At 45.4% G+C, this 18830-nt stretch overlaps 1 protein-coding gene across 1 annotated transcript in view; it reads left to right on the forward strand.

The window, feature by feature from the left end:
• The window catches only part of LOC139456096 (protein rogdi-like), a 38532-nt gene that overhangs the window by 14402 nt on the left and 5300 nt on the right, over positions 1–18830 (forward strand). The window contains exons 3-6 of the mRNA XM_071237619.1: positions 9197–9245; positions 12199–12250; positions 12847–12904; positions 17219–17305. Of these exons, the coding sequence (XP_071093720.1) occupies positions 9197–9245; positions 12199–12250; positions 12847–12904; positions 17219–17305 (246 nt within the window). The remainder of the gene's footprint in view (positions 1–9196; positions 9246–12198; positions 12251–12846; positions 12905–17218; positions 17306–18830) is intronic.

The raw sequence follows: 18830 nt of genomic DNA on the forward strand, positions 1-18830 counted from the left end.
TCTACCAACAAACCTATGAGGCAATATCAGTCTCCATAACTTTAGGCTCTTGGTTTTTTTCCGAATCTGTGTTATGGCAGAGCTGTTTCTTTTAGACATTATGTACATTAGTCCAGTTGTGAATCTCAGTTCACCTGATTGTGTTTCTAGGTTTGTCAGCACCATACACATGCTTGTGGGTTTCATATAAACATCTAAGATCTGCATCACTTTGGGCTTTTCTACCATAGGGAATGCTGTTCCAAGCAGCGTAATCTCTCTCTGTCTGTCTGTCTCTGTCTGTCTGTCTGTCTGTCTGTCTGTCTCTCTGTCTCTCTGTCTCTCTCTCTCTCTCTCTCTCTCTCTCTCTCTCTCTCTCTCTCTCTCACCCATCTCTATTGAAGTACGGAAGTAAAGAATTAAACCCCCTTCCACAGAAGTAAAAAATTCATAATGTGACCCAGTATTGAGCTCATTAGGTGTTGTGTACTGATCTGACACACAAACCCATTTTGCACCAAAATCAATTCCCTTCAGAATAAAACTGAAATAACAAGCTGCCACAGGAGATGATTTATATTAATGACTTTAATCTTGCCTCATTTGTCATCATGATTGGTAGGTGGTCTGGCATTTCAGGCAGATAAATATATAAACTTCCTATCTGCAGTGGTTCATTGATTTGCTCACGGCTATGAATGATGCAGTTGATTTTTGTTCTGTGCTGCAAAGCCGGTGAGGTTGGAAAGTGTTATACATTGTACATTCTCATTACAATCAGGTCTTAGTTCTTGCTACCGCTAAACAAAGATCTGAGGACACGTCAGACCGACCTTGCGCGAACTTTGACCGACCAATGGAATGACCAATCAGAAAGGTCGTTCTGATGTGACCCGTAATGGGATGTCCTCAGATCTTTGTTTAGCGGTAGCGAGAACTGAGGTTCACAAAAACTTACACAAACAGCACCAAAAGTAACTCAGATCATTTTTTTATTTACCGTACAGCTTGAGATAATTTATTGAAATCTTTAGAAAAGTTTGTTTCAAAGAGCTAAGTGTATTATTGTTTGGGGGTATAACTGTTCACAGAGTGTCAGAAGCTTAATGATACTCTGTGACATGGACTGTCTCCATGGTCTGGTGTATGGACCATGTGCCCGGACTTCCTCTGTGTTCTGGTGTATAGACCGTCTGCCCAGACTGCCTCAAAGGTCTGCTGTATAGACCGTCTGCCCGTACTGCCTCCGTGTTCTGGTGTATAGACCGTCTGCCCAGACTGCCTCAAAGGTCTGCTGTATAGACCGTCTGCCCGTACTGCCTCCGTGTTCCAGTGTATAGACCGTCTGCCCGGACTGCCTCCTAGGCCTTGTGTGTTAAGTTTTTGCACGGACTGCCTCTTTGGCACAGTGGATAGAGTGTCTGCATGGACCACCTTTATGGTCTAGTGGATAGATTGCCTACCAAGACTGCCTCTGTGGTCTAGTGTATGTAGCGTCTACCCGGAGAGAGAAGAGAGATCTAGGTTTGATCCCTGGCAGCATAGCTCCAAGATATGTTAATAGAAGGTACGTGTTGTTCTCCTGCCTGGCGCTGGCAAAAGAGGATAAAATTAGGATTTCAAAATTCAAGTTCCTCTTTGCAATACTTGTGTTCTGTACGCTGTGTGTATGCCACGACTGGTTATCTTCAGTGTCCTGAGAGAGGTATCACAGTTGCCAAGGGAGACAATATGTCTTGGGGGTGATATCTTTGGACCAAAATGGGCTGTGAGGAGGCCTAGTGGTTAAAGCGTTAGCTTGTCATGCCGAAGACCCAGGTTCTATTCCCCACATGAGTATAATGTGTGAAGCCCATTTCTGATGTACCCCTCCATGATATTGCTGGAATATTGCTAAAAGCAGTGTAAAACCATACTCTCACTCACTCACTTTGGGACAAAATACACCTCAATACAACATAAAGATGCTGTTGGCAGGCAGTTTGTTGTGTACACATCTAGAACTGATTCATCAGTCTGTAATGCTACTTAATCCTCATCAACATAACGGTTATCAATTTTCAGTTAGCAATATGTTCGAGGACGATTACTTTTGGCTTTTAGTGTTGACAGAACCTGATTGGGCGACCGTTAATGATGAGTGATTAATGTTCTAATTGTTGGGATTATTGATTATGGAACTGTGTGAAGGGGTGAATGAGTGAACAGAGAAATTGTTCCAGAAATAAATATGATTGTGCAGTAGATGTCCTGACAACATTGACGTTGTGCCCCCCTCGATCCCCCTCAATCCCCCTTGTATGTCACTGACAACATTGACGTTGTGCCCCCCTCGACCCCCCTCAATCCCCCTTGTATGTCACTGACAACATTGACGTTGTCCCGCCCTCGGCTCCCTCAATCCCCCTTGTATGTCACTGTCAACATTGACGTTGTGCCCCCCTCGACCCCCCTTGTATGTCACTGACAACATTGACGTTGTGCCGCCCTCGGCTCCCTCAATCCCCCTTGTATGTCACTGTCAACATTGACGTTGTGCCCCCCTCGACCCCCCTTGTATGTCACTGACAACATTGACGTTGTGCCCCCCTCGGCTCCCTCAATCCCCCTTGTATGTCACTGTCATTGTCGTTGTGCCCCCCTCGACCCCCTCAATCCCCCTTGTATGTCACTGACAACATTGACGTTGTGCCCCCCTCGGCTCCCTCAATCCCCCTTGTATGTCACTGTCATTGACGTTGTGCCCCCCTCGACCCCCTTGTATATCACTGACAACATTGACGTTGTGCCCCCCTCGGCTCCCTCAATCCCCCTTGTATGTCACTGTCATTGACGTTGTGCCCCCTTCGACCCCCTCAATCCCCCCTTGTATGTCACTGACAACATTGACGTTGTGCCCCCCTCGGCTCCCTCAATCCCCCTTGTATGTCACTGTCATTGACGTTGTGCCCCCCTCGACCCCCTCAATCCCCCTTGTATGTCACTGACAACATTGACGTTGTGCCCCCCTCGGCTCCCTCAATCCCCCTTGTATGTCACTGTCATTGACGTTGTGCCCCCCTCGACCCCCTCAATCCCCCTTGTATGTCACTGACAACATTGACGTTGTGCCCCCCTCGACCCCCCTCAATCCCCCTTGTATGTCACTGACAACATTGACGTTGTGCCGCCCTCGGCTCCCTCAATCTCCCTTGTATGTCACTGACAACATTGACGTTGTCACGCCCTCGGCTCCCTCAATCCCCCTTGTATGTCACTGTCATTGACGTTGTGCCCCCCTCGACCCCCTCAATCCCCCTTGTATGTCACTGACAACATTGACGTTGTGCCCCTCTCGACCCCCCTCAATCCCCCTTGTATGTCACTGTCATTGACGTAGTGCCCCCCTCGACCCCCCTCAATCCCCCTTGTATGTCACTGACAACATTGACGTTGTCCCGCCCTCGGCTCCCTCAATCCCCCTTGTATGTCACTGACAACATTGACGTTGTGCCGCCCTCGGCCCCCTCTCAATCCCCCTTGTATGTCACTGACAACATTGACGTTGTGCCGCCCTCGGCCCCCTCTCAATCCCCCTTGTATGTCACTGTCAACATTGACGTTGTGCCGCCCTCGGCTCCCTCAATCCCCCTTGTATGTCACTGTCAACATTGACATTGTGCCCGCCTCGGCTCCCTCAATCCCCCTTGTATGTCACTGTCATTGACGTTGTGCCCCCCTCGACCCCCTCAATCCCCCTTGTATGTCACTGACAACATTGACGTTGTGCCCCCCTCGACCCCCCTCAATCCCCCTTGTATGTCACTGTCAACATTCACGTCGTGCCCCCCCTCAACCCCCCTCAATCCCCCTTGTATATCACTGTCAACATTCACGTAGTGCCCCCCTCGGCCCCCTCAATCCTCGTTGTATGTCACTGTCAACAGGACCCAAAACGAGGCAGTGGCTAAATTTTACCTGCTTGCACTGAATGCAGTGTTACATGCAAGGTTAAAATACCACTGAAAATATAAAAATAACAACTTAAAAAAATCACAATTTTGAACAAAATAAATATTATTTTCCAATTTGCCTGCGAAGAGAACTCAGTTTGGAATCCAAGATAAATTCCTGGTATTGTCGTTTTCTCAAATAATGCACGGAAGTAGAGTTTCGACGGTGTTCTCCACTGCTGAATCCCCTTCCAGAGTTAGAACAGCAACTCATGCTTGATGTACGAGGCAACTAACTGGACCGGGTGGTCAGACTATACCTTGATAGTTTGGGATTTTTCTCATAGCTTCAGTCACTGGTTTGTCTGGTCCAGGCTTGGTGACTTGCATGTCATTGTGCCCTGATGGTGTTGCTCATAATATCAACCACTGGTTGTCTGGTCCAGACTTGTTAACCTGCATGTCATTGTACCCTGATGGTGTTGCTCATAATATCAACCACTGGTTGTCTGGTCCAGACTTGTTAACCTGCATGTCATTGTACCCTGATGGTGTTGCTCATAATATCAACCACTGGTTGTCTGGTCCAGACTTGTTAACCTGCATGTCATTGTACCCTGATGGTGTTGCTCATAATATCAACCACTGGTTGTCTGGTCCAGACTTGTTAACCTGCATGTCATTGTACCCTGATGGTGTTGCTCATAATATCAACCACTGGTTGTCTGGTCCAGACTTGTTAACCTGCATGTCATTGTACCCTGATGGTGTTGCTCATAATATCAACCACTGGTTGTCTGGTCCAGACTTGTTAACCTGCATGTCATTGTACCCTGATGGTGTTGCTCATAATATCAACCACTGGTTGTCTGGTCCAGACTTGTTAACCTGCATGTCATTGTACCCTGATGGTGTTGCTCATAATATCAACCACTGGTTGTCTGGTCCAGACTTGTTAACCTGCATGTCATTGTACCCTGATGGTGTTGCTCATAATATCAACCACTGGTTGTCTGGTCCAGACTTGTTAACCTGCATGTCATTGTACCCTGATGGTGTTGCTCATAATATCAACCACTGGTTGTCTGGTCCATGCTAGTGACTTGCATGTTAGTTTACATATCAAACTTCTCTCATAGCAACAATGTCCTCCTGCTCAATGCAACTACAAGGCCTATATTATGTAACACCCAGTGGCATAAAACTAACTGACTTCATCTTGAAAGGAATCTTCCTAAAATACCTAATTTAAGCTGCTTGGAAGTGTGGCACATAAACGACCACTTCATGCAAAACCTATATTATTGATGTTCTCTACAGCTGCTGTCTGTATTGGGCCGGAGTGTTGCCCTGGTATAGATCTGGTGGATGTAGGGGAATCAATACGGAGCTTTATACACGGAGCTCCTAGGGAATCTATTTTGAGTGGACGTGGTTTAAACATGGAAATCATGACACAAGGTTCCTGTGTTCAGTGAAGTTATATTACGACGGAATTAAATGAGGCTGTCATGCATTTAGACATGTTTTTCACAATGTCGTTTGTACTCTCAACACAATTCAGGTTGTTAATCATGGGATCTATTTGAAAAAAGTTGCAAGGACGTCAGAAAGTGTGATTGATTAATCATGAAGAACTTGAGTTAAATATCCTTGGTGAGGAATGTAAGAGCAAGTCCCAGGGCACAGTGGTTGGTGGTGGTGGTGGTGGTGGGGGGGGGGGGGGGGACAGGGGGTGTGTGTGTACTTCTGGGATGGGATCTGACCCCTGGATGTTCATGCCAACACTTGTTATCTTGGGTCAGTGTTAATTAGTTATTACGTGTTGTTGAAGAGGGTTGATAAGAGAAGATGTGGGGCCGACAGTTTTCATCAAATTGATATGTTCCACCCATAAATGTAATTTTAGAGTGAGTGAGTGAGTGAGTATAGTTTTACGCCACTTTTAGCAATATTCCAGTAATATCACGGCGGGGGACACCAGAAATGGGCTTCACACAATGTATTTATGTCGGGAATCGAACCCGGGTCTTTTGCGTGACGAGCGAACGCTTTAACCACTAGGCTACCCGACCGCCAAATTTTAGACATGATGCAGGTGTTTATTTTATTTTTTAACTTCTTATGAATAAAAGAAAATCACAGAAGACCAGATATGAGTCATGACAGCCATGTGGTTTGGTTTTCATGCTATCGATCACTAGTTTGCCTGCTGGGAAGACCAGATGTGAGTAATGACAGCGTGTGGTTTGGTGTTCATGCTATCGATCACTAGTTTGCCTGCTGGGAAGACCAGATGTGAGTAATGACAGCGTGTGGTTTGGTGTTCATCCTATCGATCACTAGTTTGCCTGCTGGGAAAACCAGATGTGAGTCATGACATCGTGTGGTTTGGTGTTCATGCTATCGATCACTAGTTTGCCTGCTGGGAAGACCAGATGTGAGTAATGACAGCGTGTGTTTTGGTGTTCATCCTATCGATCACTAGTTTGCCTGCTGGGAAGACCAGATGTGAGTCATGACAGCGTATGGTTTGGTGTTCATCCTATCGATCACTAGTTTGCCTGCTGGGAAGACCAGATGTGAGTTATGACAGCGTGTGGTTTGGTGTTCATGCTATCGATCACTAGTTTGCCTGCAGGGAAAACCAGATTTGAGTCACAACCATGTGGTTACGTGTTCATGTGGTTACGTATCCCATGATCGGATTCGGCCCACGGACCTTATGATCGGATGTCAGACGGCTTGTCCACATGACCAAAGAGGTTAATCCCAAAGTAAGGATGTCCTCTGTGGGATGACTCCAAGCCCTGCTACACTATCGATCACTAATTTCATTTAATGGGGTTGAATGGGGTTGATTACATTTGGTTGGTCATAGTTATGAAACAATTGGTGTTATCTGGCTGTTATTTTATACCATTCTACTCCCTCCCTGCCCCCATCAAAAGGGTTGATCTGCTGACTGGCTGTTATTTCATATAATCCTACTCTCCCTGAAAGGGTTGATCTGCTGACTGGCTGTTATTTCATATAATCCTACTCCCCCTGAAAGGGTTGATCTGCTGACTGGCTGTTATTTCATATAATCCTACTTCCCCTGAAAGGGTTGATCTGCTGACTGGCTGTTATTTCATATAATCCTTCTCCTCCTGAAAGGGATGATCTGCTGCTTGGCTTATCTGCCCCTGTCCTGATCATATTTCAAAGTTGCTCTGATTTAGAACACAGTGGTGACGGCCCATACAGTCCGTCGTCCTATTTCAGCGACATGGGTCAATGTTCACTCTATCAACCACTGGTTTCCAACCACTAGACTCAAACTCACTTTGAGTTTGTCATGAAATCCCTTTTTTGGGTAAAACCTCTTTCGTTGGACTCTTTGAGCAACATGACTCTGTGTAATGCAACATTTGTACCTTGCTGCCAATCCATCCTGACTGTGACACCATCGCTACGGAACCTGGGTGCAGGAATCTAACTGTACCCATGGCATCAAAATTATATAGATAATGAACTTTTGAAAATCATCTTGCATACCATCCCCTCCATATACACATATTTGGAATGAGTTTCAGGGCCCTTGACTACAAATTTTGCTGACTCGTGCATACATCTTCAGCAATCCATGCTTGCCGTGAAAGCCGACTATGCTTGTCATAAAAGCCGACTAACGGGATCGGGTGGTCAGGCTCGCTGACTTTGTTGATACATGTTATTGTATCCCAATTGAGTGGATCAATGCTCATGATATCAATCACTGGATATCTGGTCCAGACTTGATTATTTGCAGACTGCCATCATATAGCTGGAATGTTGCTGAGTGTCAGAAGTCTATAAGCTCTGTGATACTGTGGTTCTTGTTTTCTGTAAGCTGGAATATTGTTGAGTGTCAGAAGTCTATAAGCTCTGTGATACTGTGGCTCTTGTTTTCTGTAAGCTGGAATGTTGCTGAGTGTGCCGTAAAACAACAGTCACGTAGCCACTAGCTGCGACATACAATGGGTTAAGTGAGAGCATTGATGCAAAATGGTACTTGTATATGATGGTATAAAAATATAACTAAAATATTTTTGATTTTTTTTTTTGTTAATTAGCTTAGTAAATCTGTCTAAATAGTAAGTTTTTTTAATGATTAAGAAAAACAATCAGATTACATCAGAAACTGGTCGGTTGTTTGGTGAAAAAAATGATCATACCTCCGTGTCAGAATGATGAGATCTGATTGGTCCACGTGATCTTAATAAGCTATGATGTTTCCTGCCATGGAGGGAAATAAATTTTGCTGCAGGCGAATAAATCCCTTATACCCCGCCACGAGCAAGTCAGACTACATGTGGATTTCTGAGGCAGAATAAATTCCGCTTCAAAGCAAAACGCAGCACACTTTTTCCGAGTCATTGAAAGTCACATGAAATAGCACAAGTTAACCTCAGTTCTTTTCTATCAGTTTTAAATTTAAAAAAAAATAAAATTAATGTCATAATTGTTAAAACATGTAAGAAAAAATTGTTGTAGCAGGATCACTTGGGGTACACACGATTTTATGCATCCCTCGTTAGGTTTTATGTCACTTGCCTCGGGCTCGTGGGATAGAACGTAACGCAGGACGCATGAAACCCCATGTAACCAAAGTGATTCTGCTACAACTTATACCAATATTTTCTGTATTCAGATATAACTTTTGATGAATTTTCCTACTAGTTACCGTATATGACCGCGGATAAGCCGACCCCGTAGATAAGCCAAGGTGTTAATTTAACCATTGAAATACGAGAGAAAATGATATGACCCGCAGATAAGCCGAACCAGGAATTGAAAGGCAAAAAAACACTGCGAAGTCGGACTGCAAGACATGTGCCGGTACTCGCAGATATTCAAAAATATAAGATGAAAAACGTTGTAATTATATTGAAAAAGTCAATATTATTTCTAAAACAGATTTAACAAACCAGTCATCCACTTTCATAATGTGGGAAGCTGTTTCTCGTGGGTTTTTTTAATCTCATAATGATCGTTATATGTTGCCATCAACAACAAGCGCCATTTTGTGAATCGGTGTATATGGAATTATGAACCCGTGAGAAAATTCTATGTTGAAATTTCAAGATAACTAATAATGTTAATCATAAAATGATGGGTCAGTTTGTTAGCTGGACACTTGTCTGGGACTTATCTGGAGTATCAATGTATCAATCTGCGATGTTGCATTTGTTGATGTGATTAATTAGTCTGTAACAGTTCCTGGAAATGTGTTTGGTAATCTGTTCCTTGTCTTTTTCCAGGAATGCAGTAAGCGGTTCCCCATTCAGACCTTACCAAATGGAGATAATGGTGAGTTTCCATGGTTACCAGAAAATTAATACTGGAAATTGTAATTACCTTTTCGACATAATAATCACCCAGGGTGCTCTCAAAATTAGGAATAGGGGGCTCTTATTAGAATATTATTTTGGTGAAAAAAACAGAGTTGAAAGATAAATTTCGTGGTTTATTCTGACAGACTGAAATGTCTATGTACGACAGATATATATTTCCAGAATTAAATTCCCCATGATTAAGGGGAGTGTGTATTATACGAAAATAAATAAGTCTTGTGTACATTGATCAATTGGAAGGGGTGCTAATTGGGATTGTTCACTAGCCAATATATTAGCAAATATCGCTGTGGGCGCTTATTAGAGCTGAGCGCTTATTACGTCGAATATGATAGTTGAGTTTGGTACTACAGTAACCTGGTACAGGACCAAATGTTTCATGTTCGTCATTCCAGAAAAAACAGGAATGTATAATTTGGATGCAGGTTTTGTGACAGTACTAGGTGTCCTGAATAAAGATAATAGATATGTACATATAAGACATTTGTTTGATTCCTCCTTCCAGAGAAATTGAGGGGCGGTCGGGTAGCCTAGTGGTTAAAGCGTTTGCTCATCACGCAAAGACCTGGGTTCGATTCCCCATAAGGTTACAATATGTGAAGCACATTTCTGGTGTCCCCCCGCCATGATATTACTGGAATATTGCTAAAATCAGCGTAAAACCATACTCACTCACGCCAAAGAAATTGTGAAATTCCTGAGGCTCTGTCTTCTATCGCCTGCTGAAACGATGCTCGTGTTGTGTAGCTAGTATCATGATGCACTCAATAGTCTGGAAGGTAATTTAAGGTACCGACGTTTACTACAATATCTGAAAAACTATCGGACCTACTCCAGTCGAAGTTGGTATGAGATTATTAAACAGTCATACATAACTGGATATTACATTTAAAGACAATCGGTGCATGAATAAAAAATCTGTCTATTTAGCTATCACTATATTTCATCAACAACCAGACCTGTTCGTCACGGGTGGAACGAGCATTCATTGTAACAGCCATCTGCATAATGCTACCCCTGCGTCGGGGGTGCACGGGAATCACGCATGAATACAGTGTTAGCGTTGGGCGTCTCAACGTGCATGATTCCCGTGCACCCTTTAATAATCTCATACCAACTTTGACTGGAGTAGGTCCAATAGTTTTTCAGATATTGTAGTAAACGTCGGTACCTTAAATTACCTTCCAGAAAAAAGCTGTGTCCCTGTCTGGATCAGGCTAATCAAGGCCAGATATACTACAAAAATAAAGTTAAGGACCACCCAACAGATTAACTATTGTAATATGAAAGAATCGGGAGGTGCTTAACTTCTTTTGCGCAGTATATGTGCATTGAGACAGGTGGGATAAATGCATGGTTATATCTCACATTCGACAGCCGAGCTATTCCAATCATTGGGTGCAGCATGAGTATTTCCAAGTTCCGTTTTAACGGATATGACCAAGAATGGCCTTCATCTGGTGCCAGGTTTTCATGACTTTCAGAATTACACTTTTTGTTGGAATCATGATTAAATTTTGGTCCTTTCGATTTCAGACCATATCTCACCAGAAATGTGAAAAACAAATTGATTGCCCAAGAGATGTTCTTTGTTCAGAGCAGATTCGGCTGCTGTTGAACGAAATGTTAAAAGAAGCTTGCTTGAAATGTATACACGGCTCAATCTCCTCTGAAGTCTGTACTGAAGGCTTTGGGTTTTATTTTACTTGCTGCCTCAAATAATTTAATCTAATTTGATCAATTTAACTGAAGTCTCTTGGTGGCGCTGTCATAGAACACAAGGAGACGGAATGAAGCCATGAACGTTACTTCCTTGGCCCACAGAATGTAAAGCATGAACGTCTTCTGACTTGTTCCATGGGGCATTGGGGCACACAGTGTTCCCAGAACACCTGAATAGGACAACCTGACTTCTTTGGGAAATAAGCACTGTGATTTATAATATATTTATCCAGAGCCTTTTTGAGCAATTGAGTTTTTACTCTAGGGTTTCCATCTTCATTGGGTTATTACATTTTTCATTGGGTAACCAATATTTTTTCACTAATCTATTTATTACTGTATTGGGTTTTAACCAAAATTAGTGAACATTTAAAAAAAATGAAATAATGTTTTAGATGTATATAACCATGATAACTGTTCTAAATATATAGGCTTGACTCGGAAAGTAAATTTGCCTGTAATTGTGTTTCGGATATTAGCTCATTTGTACTCATGCTGAAAAAGCTTCATTGGGTATTTTTATTAGCTGTTTTTATACATTTGAGTTGTTCATTTAATGCATGCATTTCTGTACGTAAGTTAATTGAAAGTAATTTGGTTTTGAATAAAAAGATATTTTTGGGGGTGGTGGTATTCTTTTATGCAAATACACTGCTTATCAGTATACCGCCATGTCTGTCACTCTTGTCACAAAGGTAACAGAATTATTCCCAATCCTGAGAGTGATCTGACATGTGTAGCGTTGTGTTGACATTGGGCTCACCATGACAATGGTCCAGTGAACGTGTCCAGGATATCTAGGTCAGACTTTTTCTTTGTTTTTTTTTATGGATTATTGGCCCCAAAATTCATGTCAGTTGGTCTTTAAAATAATTGTAAAATTCAAATGTCAAATTTGTTTTTTATTTCCTTTCAAGATTTGTCACACTTTGTTTAATTGCAGTATTCTAAATATTTTTTAGCATTAATAGTGACAGTAATTGATTTTTTTTAACATTTTACATATTTGTGATTGGCGGAATAAAAACAACACTGCTTTTGCAAATTTCATTTTTTTTGTGAGTCGTAAACCAAGTTTTTCAAAAGGTCTGACCTTATAATAGAATGGAGATATGATACACTAGAGAACGGAGGATGTGACAAATTACGTGTGAGATGAAACATTGTTTTGTCTCGTGTTTCCCCAGTGACGGACCCGCGGCAGATCAAGGCACAGCGGATACTTATGAATAGCCCAAAGTAAGTGGAGACAGGGAAATCTCACATCAGTGGCCAGGTTTCGCAGACACGATAACCCAGTCCAAACTTTTGATGCAAAAATAAATAGTAATAGTGTGTACTTTTGTATAGCTGGGAAGTGTGTTAACATCTTCCTCCACCTAACTGCCTAGCGGTAAACAAGCTTATTCTTTTGACAGAAGATTCCAAAGAATGAAAAAAGCCACACTTTCTTAATTTTATGTTGCACAGAATAATTCCAGGATTTCCACACAAGCTCAGTAGAAAATAAAAATATAAATAAATAGCTATGTCAATCATATATTTATTTATATGAAAGTCATTCTGCCATGGAGTTAAAACTGCAGCTGGCTTCTTGAATCAGTGATAGTGATGAAGACATGGAATTTATATATAACATTTTATATTGTGTTAATGGGTCTATATTACCAGCGGGAGATGATAAAAAGAAATATATCATATTTATATTAATTGATATATTTTCCAGCTGCTCTTCAGGGGTGACATGCCCCTGGTATGAAACATTAAAAATGTAATTTGTTGTGACTTGATGGAATGCAGTGATTGTATGTTTTTCCTGTTTTCCCCTGTTTCAGTGGCACGGGGCACATCAAGTGTATGGTCACCCTCAGAGGAGACTCCATATTTGAAGCAGTAAGTGTACGTCCTATATAGTACCCACATGGATATGTCCTATATAGTACCCACATGGATATGTCCTATATAGTACCCACATGGATATGTCCTATATAGTACCCACATGGATATGTCCTATATAGTACCCACATGGATATGTCCTATATAGTATCCACTTGGATATGTCCTATGTAGTACCCACTTGGATATGTCCTATATAGTACCCACATGGATATGTCCTATATAGTACCCACATGGATATGTCCTATATAGTATCCACTTGGATATGTCCTATGTAGTACCCACTTGGATATGTCCTATATATACCCACTTGGATATGTCCAATATAGTACCCACATGGATATGTCTTATATAGTACCCACTTTGATATGTCCTATGTAGTACCCACATGGATATGTCTTATATAGTACCCACATTGATATGTCCTATATAGTATCCACTTGGATATGTCTTATGTAGTACCCACATGGATATGTCCTATATAGTACCCACATGGATATGTCCTATATAGTACCCACATGGATATGTCCTATATAGTATCCACTTGGATATGTCCTATGTAGTACCCACATGGATATGTTCTATATATACCCACTTGGATATGTCCTATATAGTACCCACATGGATATGTCCTATATAGTACCCACATGGATATATCCTATATAGTATCCACTTTGATATGTCCTATGTAGTACCCACTTGGATATGTCCTATATAGTACCCACTTGGATATGTTCTAAATAATACCCACTTGGATATGTCCTACATACTACCCACTTGGATATGTCCTATATACTACCCACTTGGATATGTCCTATATACTACCCACTTGGATATGTCCTCTATATACATGTTATGTACGCTAAACGGAACAAAATGCACTCACTAACCTTTTTGATTATTTGTGTTCTCTATATCAGATGTCATTCATTTTATCGAAATTTGCATACTTTACGGATAAAAGTTCATTATTTTAATTAGTTGCGCCGAGCAAAAGCCGGTCTTTGCGCAGTTTGACAAGGGAGACAACTCCATCATATAGCGGTACAGGGAGAAATTGTGTATGGAGGTCTGAATTGGTCATGTATATTACCCACATGGATATGTCCTATAACATCCACCAAATGTTTGCCATGGAGGGAACATGACTCCCACTACCCCTTAAACCACCACCCACTACGTACTCCGATGGTGTGACTGGTGCACCCTGTCTCCCACTACCCCCAACACTACCGCCCACTACGTACTCCGATGGTGTGACTGGTGTACCCTGTCTCCCACTACCCCCAACACTACCGCCCACTACGTACTCCGATGGTGTGACTGGTGTACCCTGTCTCCCACTACCCCCAACACTACCACCCACTATGTACTCCGATGGTGTGACTGGTGTACCCTGTCTCCCACTACCCCCAACACTACCGCCCACTACGTACTCCGATGGTGTGACTGGTGTACCCTGTCTCCCACTACCCCCAACACTACCACCCACTATGTACTCCGATGGTGTGACTGGTGTACCCTGTCTCCCACTACCCCCAACACTACCGCCCACTACGTACTCCGATGGTGTGACTGGTGTACCCTGTCTCCCACTACCCCCAACACTACCGCCCACTACGTACTCCGATGGTGTGACTGGTACACCCTGTCTCCCACTACCCCCAACACTACCACCCACTATGTACTCCGATGGTGTGACTGGTGTACCCTGTCTCCCACTACCCCCAACACTACCACCCACTATGTACTCCGATGGTGTGACTGGTGTACCCTGTCTCCCACTACCCCCAACACTACCGCCCACTACGTACTCCGATGGTGTGACTGGTGTACCCTGTCTCCCACTACCCCCAACACTACCGCCCACTACGTACTCCGATGGTGTGACTGGTACACCCTGTCTCCCACTACCCCCAACACTACCACCCACTATGTACTCCGATGGTGTGACTGGTGCACCCTGTCTCCCACTACCCCAAACACTACCCCAACACTACCACCCACTATGTACTCCGATGGTGTGACTGGTGCACCCTGTCTCCCACTACCCCTTAAACCACCACCCACTATGTACTCCAATGGTGTGACTGGTGCACCCTGTCTCCCACTACCCCCAACACTACCGCCCACTACGTACTCCGATGGTGTGACTGGTGCACCCTGTCTCCCACTACCCCCCACACTACCACCCACTATGTACTCCGATGGTGTGACTGGTGCACCCTGTCTCCCACTACCCCCAACACTACCGCCCACTACGTACTCCGATGGTGTGACTGGTGCACCCTGTCTCCCACTACCCCCCACACTACCACCCACTATGTACTCCGATGGTGTGACTGGTGCACCCTGTCTCCCACTACCCCCAACACTACCCCCAACACTACCACCCACTATGTACTCCGATGGTGTGACTGGTGTACCCTGTCTCCCACTACCCCTTAAACCACCACCCACTATGTACTCCGATGGTGTGACTGGTGCACCCTGTCTCCCACTACCCCCAACACTACCACCCACTATGTACTCCGATGGTGTGACTGGTGTACCCTGTCTCCCACTACCCCCAACACTACCGCCCACTATGTACTCCGATGGTGTGACTGGTGTACCCTGTCTCCCACTACCCCCAACACTACCACCCACTACGTACTCCGATGGTGTGACTGGTGTACCCTGTCTCCCACTACCCCCAACACTACCACCCACTATGTACTCCGATGGTGTGACTGGTGTACCCTGTCTCCCACTACCCCCAACACTACCGCCCTCTATGTACTCCGATGGTGTGACTGGTGTACCCTGTCTCCCACTACCCCCCACACTACCACCCACTACGTACTCCGATGGTGTGACTGGTGTACCCTGTCTCCCACTACCCCCAACACTACCACCCACTACGTACTCCGATGGTGTGACTGGTGTACCCTGTCTCCCACTACCCCCAACACTACCACCCACTATGTACTCCGATGGTGTGACTGGTGTACCCTGTCTCCCACTACCCCCAACACTACCGCCCACTACGTACTCCGATGGTGTGACTGGTGTACCCTGTCTCCCACTACCCCCCACACTACCACCCACTACGTACTCCGATGGTGTGACTGGTGTACCCTGTCTCCCACTACCCCCAACACTACCACCCACTATGTACTCCGATGGTGTGACTGGTGCACCCTGTCTCCCACTACCCCCCACACTACCGCCCACTACGTACTCCGATGGTGTGACTGGTGCACCCTGTCTCCCACTACCCCCAACACTACCGCCCACTACGTACTCCGATGGTGTGACTGGTGCACCCTGTCTCCCACTACCCCCAACACTACCACCCACTATGTACTCCGATGGTGTGACTGGTGCACCCTGTCTCCCACTACCCCCAACACTACCGCCCACTACGTACTCCGATGGTGTGACTGGTGCACCCTGTCTCCCACTACCCCCAACACTACCACCCACTATGTACTCCGATGGTGTGACTGGTGCACCCTGTCTCCCACTACCCCCAACACTACCGCCCACTACGTACTCCGATGGTGTGACTGGTGCACCCTGTCTCCCACTACCCCTTAAACCACCACCCACTATGTACTCCGATGGTGTGACTGGTGTACCCTGTCTCCCACTACCCCCAACACTACCGCCCACTACGTACTCCGATGGTGTGACTGGTGCACCCTGTCTCCCACTACCCCCAACACTACCCCCAACACTACCACCCACTACGTACTCCGATGGTGTGACTGGTGCACCCTGTCTCCCACTACCCCCAACACTACCGCCCACTACGTACTCCGATGGTGTGACTGGTGCACCCTGTCTCCCACTACCCCCACACTACCACCCACTATGTACTCCGATGGTGTGACTGGTGCACCCTGTCTCCCACTACCCCCAACACTACCCCCAACACTACCACCCACTACGTACTCCGATGGTGTGACTGGTGCACCCTGTCTCCCACTACCCCTTAAACCACCACCCACTATGTACTCCGATGGTGTGACTGGTGCACCCTGTCTCCCACTACCCCTTAAACCACCACCCACTACGTACTCCGATGGTGTGACTGGTGCACCCTGTCTCCCACTACCCCCAACACTACCCCCAACACTACCCCCAACACTACCACCCACTACGTACTCCGATGTGTGACTGGTGCACCCTGTCTCCCACGACCCCCAACACCACCACCCACTACGTACTCCGATGGTGTGACTGGTGCACCCTGTCTCCCACTAACCCCCACACTACCATCTACTACGTACTCCGATGGTGTGACTTATGCACCCTGTGTTGCAGGACATCAACTTCAAGCACAAACAGGGGAAGGAGCATCACATCTACAAGACCAGCATCCTGGAGGACTCCCAGTGGAAGTTGCAGCAGGTCAGTACCGCTGGGGGTGGGGGCAGGGAAGGTAGAACTGTGATGGTAGTGGTGTGATGGTAGTGGTTTGATGGTAGAGCTGTGATGGTAGTGGTTTGATGGTAGAGCTGTGATGGTAGTGGTTTGATGGTAGAGCTGTGATGGTAGTGGAAGGTAGAGCTGTGATGGTAGTGGTGTGTGGGTGGTAGAGCTGTGATGGTAGTGGTGGGATGGTAGTGGTGGGATGGTAGTGGTGGGATTGTAGAGCTGTGATTGTAGTGGTGGGATGGTAGAGCTGTGATAGTAGAGATGGGGTGGAAGGTAGAGCTGTGATGGTAGTGGTGTGTGGGTGGTAGAGCTGTGATGGTAGTGGTGTGTGGGTGGTAGAGCTGTGATGGTAGTGGTGGGATTGTAGAGCTGTGATGGTAGTGGTGGGATGGTAGAGCTGTGATGGTAGTGGTGGGATTGTAGAGCTGTGATTGTAGTGGTGGGAAGGTAGAGCTGTGATGGTGGTGGTGGGATTGTAGAGCTGTGATGGTAGTTGTGTGTGGGTGGTAGAGCTGTGATGATAGTGGTGGGATTGTAGAGCTGTGATGGTAGTGGTGTGTGGGTGGTAGAGCTGTGATGGTGGTGGTGGGATTGTAGAGCTGTGATGGTAGTGGTGGGATTGTAGAGCTGTGATTGTAGTGGTGGGATTGTAGAGCTGTGATTGTAGTGGTGTGTGGATTGTAGAGCTGTGATTGTAGTGGTGTGTTGGTGGTAGAGCTGCGATGGTAGTGGTGGGATTGTAGAGCTGTGATGGTAGTGGTGTGTGGGTGGTAGAGCTGTGATTGTAGTGGTGGGATTGTAGAGCTGTGATTGTAGTGGTGTGTGGGTGGTAGAGTTGTGATTGTAGTGGTGGGATTGTAGAGCTGTGATTGTAGTGGTGGGAAGGTAGAGCTGTGATGGTAGTGGGGTTGATGGTAGAGCTGTGATGGTAGTGGTTGGATTGTAGAGCTGTGATTGTAGTGGTGGGAAGGTAGAGCTGTGATGGTAGTGGGGTTGATGGTAGAGCTGTGATTGTAGTGGTGGGAAGGTAGAGCTGTGATGGTAGTGGGGTTGATGGTGGTAGAGCTGTGATGGTAGTGGTAGTGGTGGGATGTAGGGCTGTGATGGTAGTGGTGAGATGTAGGGCTGTCATGGTAGTGGTGGGAAGGTAGAGCTGTGATGGTAGGAGGGGTGTGGGATGGTAGAGCTGTGATGGTAGTGGTGGGAGGGAAGAGGTGTGATGGTAGTGTGCTCACTTGCACAAAGTGTAGCACTGAGGTGCCACAATTATTTTTCCGGAATGACTGTGCCAGGAGTATGGGTTTGAAAGCCCTGATTATGATGAAGACCTGCAAGCACTTCAGCCTTCCTCTCCACAAGTTGACACACACTGGGGCGACGGAGATACTGGTCAAATCAGTGTGAAACCCAACTCACTCACTCACTCACTTAATTATTGGTTGTGGGCTAGCTTAGTGGGTAAAGTGCTTGTCATGCCAAAAACCTGGGTTTGATTTCT

This window comes from Haliotis cracherodii, unplaced genomic scaffold, assembly GCF_022045235.1.
Source record: "Haliotis cracherodii isolate W230 unplaced genomic scaffold, xgHalCrac1.p SCAF_11, whole genome shotgun sequence".
Lineage (NCBI taxonomy): Eukaryota > Metazoa > Mollusca > Gastropoda > Lepetellida > Haliotidae > Haliotis > Haliotis cracherodii.